A 24,988-nucleotide genomic window follows, 5' to 3' on the forward strand; every position below is an offset into this window, starting at 1 on the left:
GGTTAGGAACCCACCTTCCAATGCAGAGGACGTGGGTTTGATCTCTGGTAGGGGAACTGAGATCCTACATGCTGCGGGGCAACTAAGCCTGCGTGCCACAACTACTGAGCCCGTGCAACACAACTAGAGAGACTGCATGCCACGACTGAGTCTGCGTGACACAACTAGAGAGGAGCCCACATGCCGCAACAAGAAGCCTGCCCGCCACAAGGGAAGAGTCTGTGTTCTGCAACTAAGACCTGATATAGCCAAATAAGTACATAAATAAAATATTAAAAAAAAAAAAAAGAAACCAAAGGAAACCTCCATGCATGCCTGTATGTCCAAGTGAATAACAGTCAAATAACAACACAGAAAGCCTGCATAATATAACCAATGAGCCGGGTCTGCCTGAAAACTAGAGAATACTCCTGGGGCGTCCCTGGTGGGCAGTGGGTAAGACTGCTCCCAGTGCAGGGGACGTGGGTTGGATCCCTGGTCAGGGAACCAGATCCCACATGCATGCCACAACGAAGGAGCCCGCCTGCCACAACTAAGATCCAATGCAACCAAATAAAAATATTAAAAAAAAAAAACCCTAAAACAAAAAAACTAGAGACTATGCCTTTAAGTTCCTCTGAAAGGCTCACAAAGACTGACCTTATACGTGGTCAGAGAAAACCTGTAAGTTCTGAAAACTAAAGCGTTCCCACCACCCTGCCCAATCACAGTGCAATGAGACTAGACGTGAAAACAGTGCACATGTTCCTTAAAAACACACCGCGAGATGCCAGGCACAAAAATGCACACCTTCCACGACGCCACGTGTGAGGACATCTAGAACAGGCCTGCGGATCCACGGGAGGGGAGTGAGACGGCACGAGAGAGCCCGGCAGTGCTGGCTGGGGGTGTGCGCCCCTCAGCCTCACCCAGGGGACACCTAAGCTGTCTCACTCATGTGAATTCTACCTCCGTGGAAACCTCAGGGAGTGAAACTTCAGTGAAACAAGCAAGCATGAGAAGAGAGCAGAGACGCCCGGCTCTCCCCGGCCTGCTGGCTGCGGGACCGCAGCGCGGGGGTGGGGGTGGCTGTGGGCTGTGCCTCAGCTCCCAGGCCTCAGGTCCCTGCCGGGATGGGCCCTCTGCTGCAGATCTTCTGGCATTTTATGAAAAGCCGGAAACACTGACTTTGGGGGTAAAATATCTGTTTCTAAAGAGGTGTTCAAATGAACAAGAACAGGCTGCGGCGAGTCCCACCCCCTTGTCCCTGGCGCTCTCCTGGCCCCCGGCCCCGAGCCTGTCCATCCCCCCTGGCACCCCCCCACCCCGCTGGTGGCGCCAGTGACCCCCCTGCAACCCGGACCAACGCCTCCAGAGTGTCAGGGGGAGGGGCGGCTGCCCTCCTCCGGGTGGCGAGGCGAGCAGGCTCCTGCGTCTGAGACGTACAGGCAGCTGCCTGTGTGCCGCAGGCCGGCCGCCCGGTGTCCTGGGCCCCCGCCCGCAGCCTGCAGCGTGCAGGGGGAGCAGCCACAGGGCCTGCGAGGAGGAGGGCAGAGCCAACCCCCGGAGCCCACTGCACGGCGGCCCCGCCCCCCGGGCTCCCCGGAACGTGGAAGGCGGGGGATGTGGAGGAGAGATGGACCAAAGGTGGACTCGGGGCGGGGTCTCCACGGCACCTTCGCTTGGTGGGAGGCAAGAGAAGGTGCTTTTCTAAGCAACTCCAACAGTCGGCAGCAGCCACTTTGGGGCACGGGGACGAGCCAGGAGGAGCACAGGTGGACGACGGCTCCGCGGAGCTCCTCCGAAGGGACAAGGGCCCAGCTGCTCTCCAAGGGGCAGCACAGGGCGCGGGGACAGCCAGTGGAAAAACGCAGAGCCCAGCTGGTCCCGGGAGAGCTGGCGGGTGGGCCCGAGGCAGGCCTGGACCACACCGTCTACACCTGCAGGGTCGTGCGGCAAGACGGCAGCGCTGGCCAGGGGCCACGAACAGGGGCCCCACCTGCCCTCCTTGCTCTGGGACCACGGCTCCAGGCCGGGTCTGAGTGAAGGCCGCCACCCAGCAGGCGCAGGGCTGGGGGCGCAAACCACAGCCGAGTGAGGAGGAAGGAAGGACTGGCCGGTCCAGGGACGGGGACCACAGAGGTGGCCACGGGGACGGAGGGTGGATGTCGCCAAAAGGAGTCCCGGAGGGTCACCAAAACCAGAACCTGGGAAGCGAGGCTTAAAATGTGACGTAGGTCAGGAGGTGAAAGAGGACAGGAGGTAGGTGGGGAGTGGCGGGGGGGACAGTCAGCGAGGACGGGCGCCCCGGGGCGGGGGGCGCCCCATCAGGGTGACAGTGTGGGCCGCACAGGCCAAGGGGGACACTGCCACCGGGACAGGTCGGAGCCCCAGAGAGGGGTGGGCACAGCCGGGCACAGGCCCCCGGACAGAGGGTGGGAGGTGCTCCGGAAAGAGCAGGCGGGCGGGGGCCTGCTGCGGGCCTCACTCCCGGCCTCTGGCGGACCCAACCCCACGTGTGCTTGGAAGTGGACTCGGCAGGGCCGGGAAGCGCACCGGAGGTCATGGGCAGCCTTCGCCGGCCCGGCCCCCGCTCCTCGGGAAACAGAACCAGCACCCCGGCGCCGCTGCCGCCCAGCGGGGCTCCCGCGGGCCCAGTGCGGGGGTGGGAGGGGCCGCAGTGTTTGCTGAGGAGTACGTTTAAAGAGACTGGAAAATTTAAGACGCCTCCTCCTCTAAAAGGCAGAAGAAACACTGAGTAGAAACGGAGCCCGTGCTTGGAAAGGAAGGCGCGCTGGTAAATAAACACGGGGAGACTCCTGGTGCCGCCTGCGCGCCACCGACGCCGACAACTCGCGAGGGCCGGTCTCCGGCTCCACTCGAGAAGCGCTTCGAATCCAGTCCTCCTGGCTTCTGTCATTTGCTCTTAACCGTGACGAACTTTAATGTGGACAAGGATGACAGTCAACAGTCAGGGGTCCCCTCCCCACCCCGCCGCCCGGCTCCTGGGTTTCACTGAGGCGTGGCGGGAGCGAAAGAGCCACGCCACACTTCTACACGCCAAAGGTCAAGTGACCTGAGCCTGCACGTACGCCAGAATCCACCCAACCACATCCTTAGCATCTGTGCATTTTACTCTACGTAAGTTATCCTTCATAAGAGAAATAAAAATAAAATGAATTTAAAACTCAAACAGATGAGAAGTATAAGAAACAAGAAACCTAGCCTACGTGCCACTTTCAGCCTCTTCAAGTAAATCAGACTGACTTTTCTATGCATTTTTTTCCTGATGTCATTTTTCTTTTATTAAGATCTCAACCAAAACGCAAAAAACAAAAATTTAAATTTTCTCCAAGAAATATAAATTTTCATTTTTTTTGGCCCAAGACAGTGAAAGCAGGCTTACCCATCCCTAAGTTTTCTACACTTCGGACACCGTCAAGGTTCTTCAAGGTTGTTTTCTGCCAATACACGGGAAATGTTTGCACCTGGCTGTTCACAGCTCGGCAGGAAGTGACTGCCAAACCTGGAGGATGCATTCTGGGAACTGTAGTTCCACCGTGAAAGGGGCCTTCTCGGGAGAAAGTGCAGGACGAGGACAGACCACAGCTGACGCCTCTCAGAGCCGGGAGGGGCTCTGGGGGGTCAAGGCAAACTTAAGAAAGTCAGACAGGCCACAGGGGCGAACTGCCTGGGGCAGAGTGAGGAGGGCCGGCACCCTCCGTGGCTCCCGCCCTGTGCAGCCGGGAGAGCGCGCCGGCCAGGCAGGCAGCAGGGGCTGTTTCTGGAACACGCACACGGGAAAGCCCCGCTGTGTCCCCTTCTGTGTCTCCTGGCAAACACGTCAGCGGACAGGCCCGGGACCCCCGGGGCAGGAAAACGAGCCGGCCCGTCCACTGGGACCTAGGGGCCGACGCCTTCGCCGTGCCGCCCGCCCCCACCTCGCTTTGTGTTGACACCAGCGCCCCCGCCAGGGCACAGAGGAGATGGCGCCCACGGCCTGCAGAGCCCCGGCGGAGGGCCCTGCGCGGCACGGGGGTCCAGCTGGCTCCCACCGGACGGGTGCCCCGGGGGAAGCTTCTCCTTTGAAACGATGGCAAGGCCCGCACATCATCACCCAGGGAAAATGGAAAGGCACCCGTGCACACACGGGAAAAAGGTAGTGACTGAAAATAGAGCGTGTTTTCTACAAAATACAGAAGACATTAAAAGAGGCCAAATTATTATCATTTGCAGATAAATGTTATGGTTGGTTATCTAGTTCATCCAAAAGTCTCAACTGAGAAACTATTAGAATTAATACGCGAATTTGTTAAGGCGGCAGCTACTAACGTTGGCAGCCTTCCCGCAAATCAAACACAACAGGAGAGGGGCCGCCATCCTCCAATCTGACACAGAGTTTAGGAATCCTAACTCCTGTCTTGACCTTCCTTGGACCCATCAGAGAAGCGCGGCCACACGTCTCCCCCAAGCCTGGAGAGCTGTGCTCACCTGGAGCAGAAGCTCCTGCAGACTCGGCCTGGTGGAAGCCCCGGGCCCCACACTTTCATGGGGTCCACGTCCAGGAACCCACCTAGTTCTTACCAGGAAAGGCCAAGAAAGAAACCACCTGGGTCCCTGGGGGGGGTGGGGAGGAGGAAGGGGACCATGTTGAAATAAGCCCAGAGCATTTTCCAAAACCAAGGCCTCACCTGGGGGGAGGGCCCTTCCCCACTCCGCCCGCCCGCCCCGTAGGGTCTCACCCCAGGGAGGGGAAAGAAGGTCACAGCCCAGGAGCACAGGCCACGGAAGATTATACAATGCTTCCCCTCCCCCACACCACTCCTCAGGGCTCCAGCATAACAACAGGATTACAGGGGAAAACGCCCCAAGGCACGGCCTCTACGGACAGTCTTTATAGAAACCCAAAGACAACAGGGGAGACAAAAAACAAGGACAGGCGGCCCCTGAAGCCCAGCTCAGGCGGCTGCAGGTGAGGAGGCGTGGCCCAATCGCCAGGCCGGTCACCGAGATGCCCGTCTACCTCCGTTGCTACTGTGATAAACCGTGTCCACCTTTCCAAAAAATTTACAGGGAGTCTGAAGATGTGTCCACAGAAACGTCCCCAACTGAAATGCAAAAAGAAAAAAAAAAACGAGGGAAAAAAGAGAACCTAACGTCAGGAAAATGTGCAACAATAAAGTGATGCATGTGCCTGACGGGAGTACAGAAGAAGAAAGGAGAAAGAAGTGAAGTAAAATAGCTGAGAATTTTTCAAAATTAACGACAGACGTCAAACCACAGACCCAGGAAGCTCCGAGAAACACCAAGAATAAATACCAAAACATCTACATCTGGGCATATCACATTCAAACTGCAGGGAACCAAAGAGAATCCTGACAGAGGCCAAAGGGGAAAAACCTTCTCCCCAGGGTTAAAGTGATAGAATTACGATGGACTTCTCCTTGGAAGCCCTGTGAGCGGGCAGGGTGTGGAGGGCTACATAACCACGCAGGACCCCCGGAGGCCCCGGGCCTTCCCCCATACCCTCCGCTTTAGCTCCTCTCCGAAGTACCCAGATAATAACAGTATTTGATGCCAATTTCCTGAGTTGTTTTGCAGATGTGATGTGAAACCCCCCCCACCAAACGGAAGAACTACTTGATGACCATGAGCTCACAGCCCCAGGCCCTCTGGAGCCTAAGGACTGAAAATGTCGAGCCCTGTGACACCACCCTGCCGTCTCAGCACCAGCCGATCAGAGGACTGTGCACGCGCGGACCACACACCGCCCCCCAGCCTTTAGAAATGGTTTGCAGGCACTTCCAAGGTGGCGCAATGGTTAAGAATCTGCCTGCCAGACCCTGATCCGAGCCCGCCTCCAGGAGAAGCTGTCACCCCCTACAGCTCCCCCCAGGAGTCTGCGCAGGATGTGGGCCGCATGTTCAAGCAGTTCAACAAGCTGACAGAGGACAAGGCCGATGTGCAGTCCATCATTGGCCTGCAGCGCTCCTTTGGGACGCGCATGAACGAGGCCTTTGGTGACACCAAGTTCTCTGCTGTGCTGGTGGAGCCCCCAACCGCGGAGCCTGCCTGGTGCTGGCCTGAGTGCCCAGGTGTCCAGTGGCCCTGGTGATGGCCCCTGAGGCTGGGCACTCCCTGAGCCACCCTGATCTGGCTCTGTTCTCCGTCCTGTCACCCCTCTTCCCTCTTCTGTTCCTTCTCCCTCCAGTGGCTTGGCTCCCACTCCTTGGTGGCCCATACCCCAGCCCCTCATAATATGGTTTCTACTTCTGCGGATTTAATAAAAACTTCACCAGTTTAAAAAAAAAAAAAAGAAAGAATTGCCTGCCAATGCAGGGGACACGGGTTCAATCCCTGCCCCAGGAAGATCCCACATGCCACGGAGCAACTAAGCCCATGCGCCACAACTACTGAGCCTGCACTCTAGAGCCTGTGAGCCACAACTATTGAGCCCGAGTGCCACAACGACTGAAGCCCATGTGCCTAGAGCCTGTGCTCCGCAACTAGAGAAGCCACCACCATGAGGAGCCCCTGCTCGCCACAAGTAGAGAAAGCACGCGTGTAGCAATAAAGACCCAACACAGCCAATAAAAAAAAAATTAAAAAAAAAAAAAAAAAAAAAAAAAAGGTTTGCGATGAAGATGGAAACCTTCCGGGAGCGCGAGGCTTTTCAGGGTGTGAGCCTCGTCTCCTTGCTGGCCTGCAACAAACCGTCCTCTGCTCCCAACTCCGAAGGCTCCGCGCGTTCGGCCTCACTCTGTGCTGCGCATGCGAACCTGAGTTAACACTGTATCCAGTGAAACCACCCTTCAAAAGCAAAGAGGAAGTGAAGACCTTTTCAAACAAACACTGAGAGAATTCACTGCCAGCAGACACGCTCTGCATGAAATATTGCAAATTCTTCAGGGAGAAGGAAAATGACACAGGTCGAATCTACGTAAAGAAAAGAGCACTGGAGGAGGAATAGATGAAGTAAAAACAAAACGCTTCTTTTTCTTATTCTTAATTGACACAACAGACAAAGGCTGGTTAAAATTTTTAGCAGTAACAGGGTGACTACAGCATAAACACAGGTGAAATGCATGACTGCGATGTCACAAGGGACGAGGGGAGGAACCGGGACACTGTTAAAGGCATCTGCACTACCCGTGAAGCAGTGCGGTGTTATTTGAAAGTGGACACAGATGAGCTGTGAATGTGTGGTGCAAACTTTCAGACAACCACTAAAAAAATTTTAAAAAGTATAATTGATAATGCTAAGAAGGGAGAGAAAATGAAATCAAATACAATGCTCAATTAAAACCAGAGAAGGCTGAAAAGGAGAGGAAGAAAACAAAAGAAGCAAACGGAAAGCGGTCACGAACGTGGCAGACATCACCCGGATGAAGAACGAGCAGCTCACGTCTGAGAGGCCAGTGACCACCCATCAGAAGGTGGAGGTTGTCTGAGAACCAACAAGACCCACTATGTCGTCTAAACAGGCCCGCCTGACACACACAGACAGTGAAAGGGAAGGGATACAGAAACACGGATCCTGCTGACCAGAATCAACAGCCGGAGCAGCTGAAAAGCAGACATTAGGACGAGAGGCCTTAGCCGGGTAAAGAGCAGCATTCGTATATAACAGCCTAGGGGTCAATTCTCCAGGACGACGTGATGATCCTTAAGGCTGTGGACCTAACAGCAGAGCACCAAGCCCCCGAGACACAGCCGGACAGAACTGCAGAAGGACCACACCCTTCGGCACCACAGCGGGAGACATCAAAACACTCTCGGGAATGGACAGGCCCACCAGGCAGAAAGGCAGCAAGGACACATGGATGCATCAGTCCCTGAAGATAACTGATCTCTGTGGACACTGTGGTGGCTAACTCTCCGTGTCAACTTGCCTGGGCTAAGAGGATGCCCCATGAGCTGGTAAAACACTTTAGGGGGTGTCTGTGAGGGGGTTTCTGGAAGAGATTAGCATCTGAATTGGTGCAGTGAGTAAAGCTGATGGCCCGCCCAAGGTGGGTGGGCACTGAGGGCCTCCACAGAATAAAAAGGCAGCGGAGGGGCAAACTCGCTCTCTCTGTTTGAGCTGGGGCATCACCCTCCGTCCAGGACTCCCCTATCCCCGCAGGCCTTTGAACAGAGACTGAATCACTCCACCAGCTCCCCTGGTTCTCCAGCTTCCATCCATAACTGTGGGAGCCAATTCCCACCATACATTTCTGTGTACACACACACACCCCACGGGTTCTATTTCTCTAAAGAACCCTGACTAATCGCTACTTCAGTCAACAGCAGCAGAACACACATTCTGCTCAAGCTTAAGCTCACAAGCAACATTCACCATGACAGGCCACATTCTGGGGCGCAGAACACACTTTAACACGTTTAACACGAGAAATCATACAAAGTACACTCTCAGACCACAATGCAATTAAACTAGAAATCAGTAACAGCAAGACAACTGAAACATCCCAAAATGCTTGCAGATTAAACAAGATACTTCTAAGTACCAAATGGGTCACAGAGGAAGCATCAAGAGGAAAAAAAAAAAAAAACTAAATGGAAATGAAAATACTATTTATCAAAATTTGTGGGATGCAGTAAAAGCAATGCTTAGAAGGAAATGTATAGTACTGAACGCATATATTAGAAAAGAAGTATCTGAAATTAATAACCTAAATTTTCACATTAGGAACACAGAGAAAGAAAAGCAATTAAGTTGAAAGCAAGCAGAAGAAAAGGAAAAAAAAAAAAAAACAGAGCAGAAATCAATGAAATTGAAAACAGGAAAATAAAGAAAATCAACAAAATCAACAGTTAGTTTTTTTCAAAAAGATCAATAAAACTGATAAAACTCTAGCCTGGTTAACTAAGGAAAAAAAAGAAAGAAGACAAATCACCAACATTGCAAGCAGGAGAGGAGCATCACTACAACCCCACGGGCGCCACGAACAACTTCGCACCTACAAATTTGATAATTTGGGTGAAATGGATCCATTCCTTGAAAGACACATGCTACCAAAATGTACACAGGAGAAACAGATCATCTGAATAGGCCTGTATCTATTAGAGAAATGGAATCAATAATTAATAACCTTCCAAAACAGAAAGCACTAGGCCTAGATGGGTTTCTAGAATACCGGTGAATTATACCAAACATTTAAGGAAGAAATTTCCCCTATTCTTTCCACTCTCTTCTGGAAGGCAGAAGCAGAGCGGACACTTCCTAAGTTATTTCATGAGGCTGGCATCACCGTGACACCAAAACCAGACAGAGATGTTGTGAGAAAGGACTACAAATCTCTCTCACCAACACAGATGCAAAACTCTTCCACACGAGCAAATGGCATCTAACAACGTAAAAAAAAAATTATATACCATGACCATGTGGGTTTACTCCAGTAAGTAAGGCTCGTTCAGCACTTCAAAAGCAGGTAATACACTCTGTCACATCAACAGGCTGAAGGACAAAACGCAAATGATCATATCAATGGATACAGAAAGTGACAAAATCCAACAACCATTCATGATAAAACTCTCAATAAACTAGGAACAAAGGGGAACTTCCTCAACTTGACAAAGAACATCTATTTAAAAAACCCTACAGATGGGAATTCCCTGGCGGTCCAGTGGTTAGGACTCCGCACTTTCACTGCTTAGGGGAGGGCGCAGTCCAATCTCTGGTAAGGAAACTAGGATCCTGCAAGCTGCAAGGTGTGGCCAGAAAAACCAAACCAAACCAAAACCAAAACGAACAAAAACAAAGTCCTACAGTTAATGCCATACTTATGGTGAGAAACTCAAGCTTTCTACCAAGGTCAGGAACAAGGTGAGGATGCTCCTCACCACTCACACCAGAACCAGAAGTCCCACTTGATGCAATAAGAGAACAAAAGGAAATAAAAGGTACACAGAGTGAAGCAGAGAAATAAAACTGTCTTTGTTCTCAAACGACACGACCGTTTATGTAGAAAATCCTAAAGAATCCCCAAAAGACTGCTGGAGTTCACCAGCAACTGCAGCCAGCTCGCAGGGTACAATGCTGACGTGCCCAAGTCAACTGCTTACTACACACCAGCAGTGAACAACTGGAGCTGGACATTAAAAACACAATAACATTAATACTTGCATCAAAAAAGAAAAATATTTAAGCACAAATCTAACAGAATATGTAAAGATTTCTGAGGAAAACCATAAAACGCTGCTGAAAGAAATGAAAGATGTAAATAAATGGATGGATATTCCATGTTCCGAGACTGAAAGGTTCAATACTGTTAAGATGGTCAATTCTGCACAACTTGATCTACTGATTCAACACAATCCCAACCAAAATCTCAGCAAGCATTTATTTTGTGGATACTGACACACGGATGCCAAAGTTCGTATGGAGAGGCAGAAGGCCCAGAACAGCCGCACAGTACGACGGAGAAGAACAAAGTTGGAGAACGCACAGTACCCTATTCCAAGACCTATTATAAAGCTACCATCATCCATAAAGCATGGTATTGGCAAAAGAACAGATACATCTATCAGTGGAACGAAACAGAGTTCAGAACGAGACCCACACGAACACCGGCAGCTGATTTTTATGGAGGAGCAAAGGCAGCACCACGCAGAGAGAGCAAGCAGTCTGCTCAACAAACAGCGCTGCAACTGCATGACGAGGTGGAAGAAGGGATCTGTGCACAGGCCTCCCACCTGTCACAAAAACCAACTCGAGGTGGCTCACAGGCCCCAATGTGAAATGCAAACGCGCAAAACTCCTTACAGTAACATAGGAGAAAACTTACCTGACCTTATTTGGCAATGAGTTTTTAGATACAACACCAAAAGTACACTCCATATTAAGAAAAAAACGGATAAGGCGAACTTTACTGAACTTAAAATTTCTGTTCTGCAAGATGCTGTTAAGAGAACATAATAAAAAGAGAATAAAAAGACAAGCTACAGACTGGGAAGATATATTATTAGCCACCCCTTCCTAACTCCCTAACCACCACCCCCCCAAAAAGCTGTCCTCATCACTTCCCTGCCTCCTCCTTGCAACACATGTTTCTGTGGACCCTGGTTTTAGAAAATTTCATGTTCCTGACCCATGTCTGTTTTTTTCCTATCATTTCTATTTCACACATTTTCATATATTTAACTTTATTACATAAAGAAGTAAAACAAAAAAGCACTTGTACCCAAAATACACAAAGAACTCTTAAAACAATAATAAAACAACGTAATTTAAAAATAGGACAAATATCTTTGAAAAGATGAACAAAATCAACAAACCTCTAACTAGATGGACTAAAAAAAGAGAGAAGACCCAAATTACTAAAAACAGAAATGAAAATGGGCACAGAGGGAGAGATATACCATGTGCTTGGACTGGGAGAATCAACACTGTGAAAATATACTACCAAGGCAATCTACAGATTTAATGCAATCCCTATCAAATTACCAACTGCGTTTTTTACAGAACTAGAACAAAAAATCCTAAAATTTGTATAGAGACACAAACGACCCTGAACAGCCAAAGCAATCTTGAGAAAAAAAATGGAGCTAGAGGAATCAGACTCTCTGACCTCAGACTACAAAGCTGCAATAATCAAGACAACATGGTACTGGCACAAAAACAGAAATATAGATCAATGGAACAGGATAGAAAGCCCAGAGATAAACTGATGCACCTATGGTCAACTAATCTATGACAAAGGAGGCAAGAATACATAATGGAGAAAAGACAGCCTCTTCAATAAGTGGTGCTGGGAAACCTGGACAGCTACATGTAAAAGAATGAAATTAGAACACTCCCTAACACCATACACAAAAAAAAACTCAAAATGGATTAAAGACCTAAATGTAAGGCCAGACACTATAAAACTGCTAGAGGAAAACATAGGAAGAACACTCTTTGACATAAATCACAGCAAGATCTTTTTTGACCCACCTCCTAGAGTAATGGAAATAAAAACAAAAATAAGTAAGTGGGACCTAATGAAACTTCAAAGCTTCTGCACAGCAAAGGAAACTATAAGCAAGACCAAAAGACAACCCTCAGAACGGGAGAAAATATTTGCAAACGAATCAACAAAGGATTAATCTCCAAAATACATAAACAGTTCATGCAGCTCAACATAAAAAAACAAACAACCCAATCAAAAAATGGGCAGAAGACCTATAGGCATTTCTCCAAAGAAGACATACGGATGGCCAAGAGGCACATGAAAAGATGCTCAACATCACTAATTACTAGAGAAAAACAAATCAAAATGACAATGAGGTGTCACCTCACACCAGTCAGAATGGGCATCATCAGAAAATCTACAAACAGTAAATGCTGGAGAGGGTGTGGAGAAAAGGAAACGCTCCTGCACTGTTGGTGGGAATGTGAATTGATACAGCCACTATGGAGAACAGTATGGAGGTTCCTTAAAAAACTAAAAATGGAATTACCATATGACCCAGCAATCCCACGACTGGGCATGTACCCAGAGAAAACCATAATTCAAAAACATACATGCACCCCAATGTTCACTGCAGCACTGTCTACAATAGCCAGGACATGGAAGCAACCTAAATGCCCATCAACAGATGAACAAATAAAGAAGATGTGGCACATATATACAATGGAATATTACTCAGCTATAAAAAGGAATGAAATCGGGACATTTGTAGACACATGGATGGACCTAGAGACTGTCAAACGGAAAGAATGAAGTAAGTCAGAAAAGATAAAATCAAATATCGTATATTAACGCATATATGTGGAATCTAGAAAAATGGTACAGATCAACCAGTTTGCAAGGCAGAAATAGACACAGATGTAGAGAACAAACATATGGACACCAAGGGGGAAAAGGGGGGGGTTGGGGTCGGATGAATTGGGAGATTGGAATAGCCATATATACATTACTAATAAGAAAAAAATATATCAAACTGTACACTTTATACACAGTTTATTGTATGACTGTATCAATAAAATTCTTAAAAAAAATGAAAGTGGGGATATTACTACCAATTCTACAGAAATAAGAAGGACTATGAAAGGACTATGCACAATTGCATGCCAACAAACTGGATAACCTCGATGAAATGGACACACTCCCAGAAACACAAAACCTACCAAGACTCACAAACAAGTAGAAAAGCTGAATACACCTACAACTAGTAAGGAGATTGAACCAGTAATGAAAAACCCCCTGACAAAGATGAGCCCTGGACCTGATGGCTTCACTGGTGAATTCTACTGAACATGTAAAGAAGAACTAACAACAATCCTCAAATGTTTCCAAAAAAAATTGAAGAGGAGGAGACATTTCTAACTCATTTTATGAGGCCTGAATAATAACCCTGATACCAATGCCAGACAAAGACACACAAGGAAAGAAAATTACAGGCAAATATTCCTTCTGAACACTGATGCAAAAGTCCTCAACAAAATACTAGTAAATTGGATTTAGCATCATTATTAAAGAACTATATACAGTGACCATGTGGGATTTATTCTTGGAATGCAAGGATAGTTCAACGTAGAAAGATGGGCCAGTGCCGTGTGCCACACCAAGAAAATAAAGAAAAAACACACGACCATCGCAACTGAGGCAGAAAAAGCATTTGGCAAAATCCCGCACTCTTTCATGACAAAAACTCTCAACAAAATAGGGAGAGACAAAAACTACCTCAACAGTATAAAAGCCATATGCGAAAAACCTATAGCAAACATAATACTCAATGATGAAAGACTAAAGCTTTTCCTCTAAGATCAGGAATAAGGCAAGGCTGCCCACACGCACCTCTTCCATTCAACACAGTGCTGGAAGTTCTAGCCAGAGCAATTAGGCAAGAAAAAGAAACAAAAGAAGTCCAAATTGGAAAGGAAGAAGTAAAATTATCTGAGACAACATGACCTCATGTGTAGAAAATCCTAAACACCACATAAAAAAGCTATTAGATTATAGCTCATATAATTCAATATCAAAAACAAACAAACAACCCAATCAAAAAATGGGCAGAAGACCTAAAAAGACATTTCTCCAAAGAAGACGTACAAATAGCCAACAGGCACATGAAAAGCTGCTCAACACCGCTAATTATTAGAGAAATGCAAATCAAAACCACCATTAGGTATCATCTCACACCAGTCAGAATGGCCATCATCAAAAAGTCTACAAATACATACATACACTACCAACTGTAAAATAGATAGCCAGCAGGAAGTTGCTGTATAACAAAGGGAGATCAACTCGATGATGGGTGATACCTTAGAGGGCCAGGACAGGGAGGGTGGGAGGGAGTTGCGGGAGGGAGGGGATATGGGGATATATGTATAAATACAGCTGATTCATTTTGGTGTACCTCAAAAACTAGCATAAGAGTGTAAAGCAATTATATTCCAATAAAGAGCTTAAAAAACAAAACAAAATAAAAAAAACAATCGATGTAAACCACCTATCAACAAGCTGAAGAATAAAAGTACATGTCCAGAAAAAAAAAGTCTACAAAGAATAAATGCTGGAGACGGTGTGGAGAAAAGAGAACTCTCCTGCACTGCCGGTGGGAATGTGAATTGGTGTAGCCACTATGGAGAACAGCATGGAGGTTCCTTAAAGAGCTAGACATAGAGCAACCACAGGATCCAGCCATCCCACTCCTGGGCACATACCTGGAAAAGATGAAAACTCTAACTCAAAAAGACACACGCACCCCAGTGTTCACAGCAGCACTATTTACAACAGCCAAAACATGGAAACAACCCAAGTTCCCATCAGCAGACAACTGGTTTAAAAATAAATGTGGTATATATGTACACAATGGAGTATTACTTATCCAGAAAAAAGAATGAAATACTTCCATCTGCAGCAACATGATGGACCTAAAAAATAACATAATAAGTGAAGAAATACTATATATTACTTACACGTAGAATCTACAAAAAATAAAAGAAACAAATCTACATACAAAACAGAAACAGACTCACGGACACAGAAAACAAACTTCTGGTTATCAAAGGGGAAAGGGAGGGGAGGAGGGGTAAATTAGGACTATGGGATTAACAGATCCGTGCTACTATATATAAAATAAGCAACAAGGATTTACTGTGTAGCACAGGGAACTATATTCACTATCCTGTGGTAACCTATAATGGAAAATAATCTGGGGAAAAAAGAAAGACTGAATCACTTTGATGTACACCTGAAACTCCCACAATATTGTAAATCAGCTATACTTTGAATAAAAACAAAACAAAACATCAATAAACCCATGGTGATTCACAGTGAGCCAGCTAAGGTAATTTGGTAATCCTCAGAAGAAAAAAAAAGCCATTAGATCTAATAAATGAATTCAGCAAATTAGCAAGATACTAAGTCAACACACAAAAAGTGGTTGCATTTCTACACAGAAAGCATGAACATGAACAATATGAAAAGGAGATTACAAAAACAATCCCATTTGTAATAGCACCAAAAAGAGTAAAATACTTAGAAATTAACTTAACCAAGGAGGTGAAAGACTTATACAATGAAAACTACAAAACACTTCAGAAAGCAATTAAATAAAACATAAATTAATGGACATACATCCCATATTCATGAAATGGAAGGCTTAATATTATTAAACTGTCAATATTAACCAAAGCAATCTATTGATTAAGTGCTATCCCTATCAAAATCTCAATTTTTTTGCAGAAATAAAGAAACCCATCCTAAAATTCATACGGAATCTCAAAGGACTGAGAATAGCCAAAACAATCCTGAAAAAGAACAAAACTGGAGAACTCACACTTTTTGATTTCAAAACTTACTATAGTAATTCAAAACAGTGTGGTTGGTATTGGCATAAAGACACACACAAACCAACGGAACAAAACAGAGAAGCCAGAAATAAACCCCCACATAAATGGTCAAATGACTTTTGACAAGAGTGCTGAGGCCATTCAATGGAGAAAGGAAAGTGTTTTCAACACTTGGTGCTGGGAAAATTAGACATCCACATGCAAAAGAGTGAAGGTGGACTCGAACTGGTTAGGTACATGGTTACCTAACACCACACACGAAACTAATGCAAAATGGATCAAAGACCTAAATATAAGACCTAAAATAATAAAACTCTTAGAAGAAAAGAGTGAAAGCTTCACAACACTGAACTTGACAATGATTCCTTGGATATGACAACAAAGGTACAAGTAACAAAAGAAAAGACAGACAAATTGGGCTTTATGAAAATTAAAATTTGTATATTAAAAGGCATTATTGGGACTTCCCTGGTGGCACAGCGATTAAGAATCTGCCTGCCAATGCAGGGGACACGGGTCCGATCCCTGGTCCAGGAAGATCCCACCTGCCAGGGAGCAACTAAGCCCATGCGCCACAACTACGGAGCCTGTGCTCTAGAGCCGGTGAGACACAGCTACTGAAGCTCTTGGGCCTAGAGCCCATGCTCCGCAAGAGAAGCCACCACAATGAAGAGTGGCCCCCGCTCACCACAGCTAGAGAAAGCCCTTGCATAGCAATGAAGACCCAACGCAGCCAAAAAAAAAAAAAACAACAAAAAACTCCAAGTGACCTGACTGAAAAATGGGCAAAGGACTTGAACAGACATTTCTCCAAAGAAGACACACGAATGGCCAATATACACGTGAAAAGGTGTTCCACAGGACTGATCGTTAGGGAGATGTCAGCGAACACCACAGCGAGACGCCACCTCACGCCCGTGAGGGGTGGCTACTATCAAAAACACAGAGGACAAGTGTTGGTCAAGGATGTGGAGGAACTGGAACTCTTGTGCACTGCTGGCAGGCATGTTAACGCGGTGTATCCATTATGGAAAACACTATGGAAGTTCCTCAGAAAATTAAACCACAGAATTACCGCCTCAATCAGCCATCCCGCTTCTGGGTATACGCCCAAAAGAACAGAAAAGCCAGGTCTTGAGAAGAGACTTGTGCAGCCACATCTACAGCAGCACTCCTCACAACAGCCGATGGGTGGCGGCAACCCAGCTGCCCACAGATGGACGGCGGATACACAAAGCGTGGTCCCCCACACAGTGCAATATCACAGCCTCAAAAGGAAGAAAACTCCGCAATGTGCTACAACATGCCCATCACAGACGGACAAATACTGCACGATTTCAGGTACATGAGTCAGAATCAGAGACGGAAAGCAGAATGGCTGCTGCCAAGGGCGGGCGAGGGGGCGCGGGGCTGCTGTTTAGCAGGCACAGAGTTTCGGGTTTACGTGACGTACAGGGGTGGGTGCTGGGGACGGCGGCTCAGCAACGTGAGCGTATTTAACGCCACTGAACTGAACGCTGACAAACTGTCAGGAAGGTGAATTTTTTGTTATTCGTATTTTAACTCCACATTAAAAAAAGGAAAAACAACAGCAACAAAGAAATGAGCTGTCAAGCCATAAAAAGACAGGAGCCCTAAACACTACTGCTCAGTGAAAGAAGCCAACCTGAAAAGGCTGCATGCTCTAGTTCACAGTATCCAAGCGCCCCAATCATGCAACGTTCTAGAAAATGCAAAACTGTAGAAACAGTTTAAGGATCAGTGGCTGCCAGGGGTTGGGAGGGAAGGTATGAACAGGCAGACAGAGAGATTTTTAAACTCCGAAACTATGATACCATGACGAGGATACACGCGCTCACGTACACATCAAAATCCAAGCATGAGCTGTCCCGCAGGCTGACCTGCCCTGTGTCTCCGGGGCGCTCGCACCCCGGCCGGGACTTGGACACGTGCAGCGGTCACCTTTCCCCCAGGCCTGCACAGGGCTGAGGCTGGCGCTCCTGCGTTCGTATTCGTTTAAAAGGTTCCTCTTTCTGTCCCTTCCCCACCGTGTTTTTCTTGCCCAGCACGGATTCATCTTCAATGGTCTGAAATCACAAAATTTCTATCCGCCCCATCTTTGGTTTCATTCTACCGAGTTGGTCTTAAATAAGTTCCTCTTGAGATTTGCATCTTTGAAAGATGTTCTTTTTTGTTAATGACAGTTTGTCAGCGGAAAAAAAAAATCCAAGTATTAGACTGTGAACCTAAATGTAAACTACGGACTTAGTAACAACGTATGACGACGGCTTCTTCACTTGTAATGATGGACCACATACACACTGGAGATGCAAGATGTTAGAGGGGTAACTGGAGGCCGGGTGTGGAAGCCCCCGTACTACCTGCTGAATTTTTCTGTAATTCTAAAACTTTCCTAAAAAAAAAAAAAAATTTATTGATCAGAAAATAATCGATGGAAGCTAGGAAATAGGTAGAAACACAGGTGAAACAAGAATATCAGAATACTGATACACGCTGAAGCTGGGGGGTAGGTACGAGGGGGGTTAGTATACTTTTCTGTTTAATTTGTACGTGTTCAAGGTTTCCACAATAAAAAGCTTTTAAAACTCCAAATTAATTCCAGAATCGTATGTAAAATGAATGAACGAATGGGAAAAAAGCTCAGATATTTTTGAAGCAAGTATTAAATTAAAACTGAGGGCATGCCTGAGTCACACCTGACAGTGGACATCCGCCTCGCGTCAGGGACGCTCACAGGCCAGGGAGCAAGGTGCGAGTGGCACGGTCAGAGGAGGACAGGGAGGCGACGCGCAGGGAGAATGTCCATCCTCCCTGGCCCGCGGGAAGGCTGGCGCCGTGCTCTGCTGCTGCCTGGCGCCGAGTCTGTGTGAGCTCAGCGCGGGGCCCCCCTTCTGTGGGAACGCCGCTCCGCACAGGCCTTCTGGAGGGCAGACGACGTCCCAGACCCCAGAGCCTGCAGACCCGCGGGCCCGGCGGCTCTGCTTTAGGGATCCTGTCCAAAGAAACGGGACTGGCTGCAGGCCACGGACGGAGTGAACACGTGCAGAGGCCCTCCGACACAAACTCCCGACAGAGTCAGCGGACGCTTCCTTCGCCGCTGAACAAGGTCACGAGCACACGGGGAGCGTCAGGAGAGCGGCCGGTCCAAGGAAGACACACGCAGAGCCACAGGCCGTGCCCGGGGCTCTCGGCGGGGTCCCGCCGCCCTCTCTCCCTCCAGCCCTGGCCCCGCTCCTGCTCAGCCCCTCCCTCCAGCCCGGGGATCCGGGCAGCAGAGGCGCAGCAGCCACCCCCACCCCTCCTCGGCGCCCAGCGCCCGCCCCCTGGTCCTCACGGCTCTTCCTGTCCGTCTGGGCCCACGGCCAGTGGACACCTGCGCCCCTGCCCCCACCTTACAAATACAACTTTCCGGTGGAGGCGTGTACCTCTGGCTACTGCCCACCCTCCCCACAGCCCCCCACGGCCAAACCTCGGAGAGGGTCTGGTCCCCAGCCTCCCTCCCCGCCCCTCCCTTCACCGGCTCTACACCCAGCTCCACTCCCAGCCCTGCGAGGAGGTGGTGGTCACCAGTGACCCCATGTGGCCGAGCCAGCCGTCTTCCGTCCTTTCTGATCAGAGCTGCGGCGGCCAGCTGAGTATCCCTTTTCTGCAATGCCTTCTCCACCCGACTCTGCAGACATACACGCAACTTCGAGAGGCTGGCGGCCAGCTCTCCGGGCATCAGCACCTAAGGGGCATCTCAGACTCGAGTCCTCTCAAAATCTCACTGTGAGTGAGGTCCCCCCAATCATTAAGTATTTCCCCCAAAGAGGGGGGCTGGTAACAATAAATCGTGGTGATTAAAGTAACCAGTACCACTTGTATGTGCATTGAACTATGGTTGCTTGGTGAGAAAATGAAGATATGGAGCTCAGATCGAGGCGACCTCACCCCGGGAGGGAGGGAACACAGGAGCCGGTCACCTCAAGCATTTACAGGAAGACGGGGAAGGCTGGCAAGACACCCACCAGAATAGAGGGAGGAACAACGAGAAAGCCTGACAGATCAAAAATAAAGAGGCAGGCCCAAGTTTCAGTTTATCAGTAATCCCAGTTATAAATGGGTTAAACTACTAAATAAAAAAAACGCTCTCAGATCGAGTTAAAATATGGTTACAAAATAAAGGGATATAACAAGGTTGAAAATAAGGAGATAAAGAAATAAGACTTTAAATGGGACAAAATGGGCTCTTCTGTTTGATAACACACAGGCACTCACCTAATCTAAGAACATGGTCTATAAATACATCAAAACTGGACGTTCAAGAAGCAAAGGGTACCTCAGGACCTCTCTCTCCTCTTAGAAATCAACAGATCACTGGATACAATAAAATAAGCAGGATCCAGCCTCAGCAGAGAACAATGTAACCAATGATGGAGAGGACACATTCTTCTCAAGCTGCAAGGAAAGAGTCACCCACAAAGACCGCACTGAGCCACTGATGAAACCTCAAAAGATTCCATAAAGCGCGTATCTTTAAGGCACCACATCACTGGACCTTAACAATGGAACAAAACACGAGCCCTCTCCCTGAGTCTATCCACTTGAAAAACCACAACACCCTCCTAAATGACTGCTTAGAGAGGGACCCAAGACTGAAATTACAAACTCTTTAGAAACGAACAGCAGGAGGCAGGTCTGTGGCCTGGAGCCAACGGGACAGAAGGAGGAACCCAGCCTCAACTGCAGGTCTCGGGAAACACACACCATCCCGGAAGAAGTTACCCACTGCCCTCCAGGAGCCAGAGCAGCCATAAACCCGAGACAGCAGAGAGAAGTGAGGACGAAGGGGGCACAACCAAGAGCGGGGCCTGAGCAGCGCAGACTGGAAAGACCTGCAGCACGGACGAGCTCTGGGGCATCTAAGCACGAGGAGCAGAAGAGGTGCCAAAAAGCAACACCAGGCACAAGACACTGCAGACACTGCTTAAAGATAACAGGAGAATGTAGTGTGAGACTCTGACCAGTACAACAGGATGGGTTTGGGTGTTGGCTGTGCTGATGGCTGTTGACCTGGGGGTCCCGCCACACTGGAGCCTTTTCTCACCTGCAGTGTCCACTAAGAACTGGAAGACAAACCCTGATTCAGACTAAATGCACGACATGGTAGGAAACTGGTTTCCACCTTCATATACGTAACAGGCAAAAGATACTATCCTTGAAACTGATTTTACAAGAGACAAACACTAAACTAGAAGGAAAAGCAGAAACATAAGCAATAACATATAAAATATACATCTGACCTGTTTGCGTAATAGATACAAAGATACGTAAGTAAAAGCATAAAAAATATGGACTTCCCTGGTGGCCAGGTGGCTAAGACTCCCCACTCCCAATGCAGGGGGCCTGGGTTCGATCCCTGGTCAGGGAACTAGATCGCACACGCATGCTGCAACTAGGACCCAGCATAGCCAATAAATAAATAATTTTTTTTTTTAAGCATAAAAAATAGTCTAAGATTTCACATGAAATTTTAATAGCAAAAAGGAATAAAAGAGGAAAGGTGAGTAGGAAAGGGGAATTTTCACTACTTCTTAGCTGATATATTTCTATAGCGTTCTTACAAGAGAGAACGTACTCTACTTGAATAGATGTTTAAAATTTTAAAGAAGTTAACGTACAAGATGATTTAACTTCAGAGATATTCATCACAACACAACTGCAAAGAATCTCCTCCTGACTTTTAAGTCTCCTATAACCTTCCCAATGCTTCACCATGTCTGCTTATCTTACAGTTAGACCCTAACTCATTAGGACTCTCTGTCTGCGTGAGGTGTGCGACAGGAAGGGACCCCCGTTCAGGTGGAGAACCACCTGTCCAGGCTCCATCGCCAGTGATTCTCCTTCCTCACCGGTGACACCCCACAGCTACAGCCGCCTCCCAGGCACCCGGGAGCCCAGCCAGCGAGGTGAGCTTGCCAACTGGGCTCCCCTCTCGGAGGTGGGGCGTCCGGAAACACAGCACCCTGGGGGCCACCGCGCGGAGCAGACCTCCCCCCTCGTGACCTCCAGCCGCGCAGGCGCGGGGGCTCGGGTACTGACCGCGGCCGGTGGGCAGCAGGCTGCTCAGGTGGGGGAGGCCCAGCCTCCGCAGCTGGTCCAGCTTCTCGCGCAGCTCGCGCACCTGGCTGTCCGAGCGGCTGACCCTCTGGCGCAGGGTCCTCAGCTCGCCGTTCTTCTTCTCCACCTGCTCCCGCAGGCAGCACACCTGGCTCTTGCTCTGGCGGGAGGAGAAGCAGTAGGAGTGCAGCGAGTCGATGAGCTTGCAGGCCCCCGACGCCGACAGGATGACCTCGTTGATGGACATGGGGCTGGCGTCGCTGTGCTCGCTCTGCACGGCCTCGGCCGCGGGCTTTGGGGTCACGTCGGTCGGCGGCGCCGAGGGGCCCTGCACGGGCTTCTGCGGCGTGGCCGTGAGCGACGAGCTCGCCGCGGGGGGCGCGCGTGGAGGGCTCTGCGCCAGCCCCTTGTCGGGCCCCGGGCTGCTGGCGCTGCAGCCGGGCTCTGCGTCTCTCTTCGGTCTCTTCCGGTCCACAGGCTCCCGCGGCACGGCCGGCCTCTCGCGGGCGTGCTTGGAGGAGAAACTGTAGGAATGCAGCGAGCCGATGAACTTGCAGGCCCCGGACCCCGGGGGGGTGAAGTCATGCACGGACACGCCGCTCCTGTCCACCAGGCCCCCGTCCGGGGAGGTGGCCTCCTCGCCAGCGTCCACAGCACACGCGCGGGCTCCTCCCCAGCCGCCGGACGTGGTGGCGGAGGCCAGACTGTCATCTGTGCGTCCTTCCAGAGGCTGCCGGGCCCGCTCTGGACCGGCGGCCGCCCGGGCGGCCCTGGCTGCGCCTCTGCTCTGCGGCGCAGCCCGCTTCAGCTGGCGGGACTCGGGCTTGGCCATGGGGCTTTCACTGGAGGATGACGACGAAGACCCTGCAGCTGCCTTCTCGTCCCCGATGTCGCTCGTGTGTGCCCTCACAGCCCCCGAGGCCTTCCTGGCGTCCTTCCTCCGGGGGCGGCCATGGCCTCCGGCCCCCCTTTTCTTCTCGGCCAGGTGGAAGATGGACGGCACGGCCGTGGGCTTGAGCAGGCGGTGCTGGTCTTCCAGTCTCTTGGAGAAGCTGTCCTTGGTGAAATGTTCACTACAGAGGAAAGAATACTTGGTGGGGGTCCAGTTATCCCTCTGGACAGCCTTCAACCACTGGATCAGACGTTTTGAGTCCTTTAGGGGAAATCTGCAAGACAAACGACGAATTACAAACAAATCATTAGATGCCTCCACCTGATACCATCAACTATTAAAGCAAAACAAGTGTTTCTGCAAACATCCAAACCTGTATTGACTTTACCCACTTAAAAACTTAATAAAAATCTAAGGAACACCTTCTACTTGCAACTTATTACTGCAACAGAAAGATGAAAGACGCGCTGCCTACTCTCCGGAAGCGCACAGTCTGCCAGGCAGACGCGGTGTGAAGGGGAGCACCTCCTCCCAGGTTGTGGTGAGCACCCCGCGGGGACACAGAGAGCGCTTGGGAGACAGCACCGGACCACTCCACGACAGCAGGAAAGACTGCAGGAAGCCCTGGAAACAGTGCCTAGACGCTCACAACTGGCCAACCCTTCCAGTGTGCCTGGGATGCAGGACTTTGGGTGCTAAAAGAGGGATGGTTCCCTTCCCCCCATTCAGAAGTCAGGCCAGCTGTCAGACAGCAGAGTGGGAACAAGAGGCCAAGGAGAGCATCCCAGACCCCTCCACGTGCCGCAGCTGCGGCCTGAGGAGCTGCGGATGTGAGACTCGCTCCAAGAGTAGGTGAGACTCAAAAACCGTACCTCTCTGTTCCCAGTATACTTCCACCACCACCAAGAGTACAACGGCCCCCATTAAAAAGCGACCAGCCCCTAGAAGATACTAAGATACTTGATATTCCTCACTCAGGCACATGTCTATTTAGAAAACTCTGGCGAAACTGCACCTGCAGGAGATGCGGGTAGGGCCGGCCATTCTGGAGGGCTGTGTGCTGCGCCTGAGGTCACCTAACCCACCTGAGGCTGCTGGGGACCAGGGCCAGGAGGATATCAGCTCCTCAGGAAGTTCCCGGCAGCATGACCTTCTACATTTCCTCACTGCTCTGGGAGCCCATTACCCGAAGGACCCCGCACCTGCACCCCAGCGTCCACGTCCTTGGTCCCAGACCAGTCTGACCGTTATGAACGCCAAGAGTAGCCTTCTCTGCAGTGCTCTGCTTCCATTTTCAAACACAGTAACAAAACTATCAGCCCTGAAGGAAACTCAAGGAAGCATGGTGCCTGACCTATGAAACAACCTGCTACCCGGGTAGGCTGTAACGATTTAAGACTCAGAGCAAACCACCGCGAACGTTCAGTAAGCCTGCAGAGAACGACTGCCGTCCGGGCTTTCAGAACTTCAACATCACCCCGCAACATCAACCTGAGAAGTCTCTCTGGCGAGGCTTTCAAGGCAGAGCTCCTTCTGCTCGCTGCTCCGGTACCCGCAGCGTGGAAGCCGCAGAAAGGCCTCGCCGACTTCCAGGGCCTTCACGAGGCGAGCCAGGCCGGAGGCGAGGCCGCCCCTCGCCCGCCTTGGGCCGGTTTCCGCCGGCGCCCACGGGACACCGCCCCCCGGCGAGCAGCGGGCCGCGCCGGCCCCACGCGGGGCGCCGCCAGGCGGCTCCCGGGACGCACGCCCGCGCGCCAGAGCTCCCTTCCCCGGGGCCGACCGCGCGGCCCCTCCTAGGACGCGGCGCCCGCGGCGCGCGTGGACCCGCGAGGCGCGTCCGCTCGGCCGCAGCCCCGGGCGCGGCGGGCGCCCCCGCCACGGAGAGGGCAGAGCAGCCCCGGCGATACCGGAGGACGACCGGCCCGGGGAAGCGCGGCACCAGGGCACGCCGCCGCGGGAGCCCGGCGGCGCCACGCCGCACCCGCGCGGCGGCCGGCGGCCGGGGGTCGGGGGGCCGCAGCGGCCGGCGGCGGGGCCCGAGGCGCCCGGCCCAGAGACGCCGGAGGGCCAAGGTCACACAGCGCCGCGCTGACTCACTCGCGGGACCGGCCCGAGGCCCGGCGCCTCGAGCGACCCCGCGTCCGGCCGGGCCGCGCGGCCTCCTCTCCCCGCCGGGCCGGGCCGGGCCGGGCCGGGCCGGGCGGGGGCGTGGCCCG

The 24,988-nt window shown here is 50.3% G+C and overlaps 1 protein-coding gene across 3 annotated transcripts in view; it reads right to left on the reverse strand.

Moving 5' to 3' along the window:
- Positions 1–24,988, reverse strand: part of THAP4 (THAP domain containing 4) — a 47,685-nt gene that overhangs the window by 22,141 nt on the left and 556 nt on the right. The window contains exons 1-2 of one of the 3 annotated variants that reach the window (XM_057744106.1): positions 24,870–24,956; positions 21,863–23,046 (exon numbers count right to left, since the gene is read on the reverse strand). In XM_057744106.1, coding sequence (XP_057600089.1) covers positions 21,863–22,712 — 850 coding nt within the window. In that variant the 5' untranslated portion in view covers positions 22,713–23,046; positions 24,870–24,956. Of the gene's footprint in view, positions 1–3,385; positions 3,480–21,862; positions 23,047–24,869; positions 24,957–24,988 lie in introns of those variants that run through there. The other 2 variants (XM_057744105.1, XM_057744107.1) reach the window with 2 other exon arrangements.

The sequence above is a fragment of the Hippopotamus amphibius genome, chromosome 8 (genome assembly GCF_030028045.1).
Source record: "Hippopotamus amphibius kiboko isolate mHipAmp2 chromosome 8, mHipAmp2.hap2, whole genome shotgun sequence".
Taxonomy (NCBI): Eukaryota; Metazoa; Chordata; class Mammalia; order Artiodactyla; family Hippopotamidae; genus Hippopotamus; species Hippopotamus amphibius.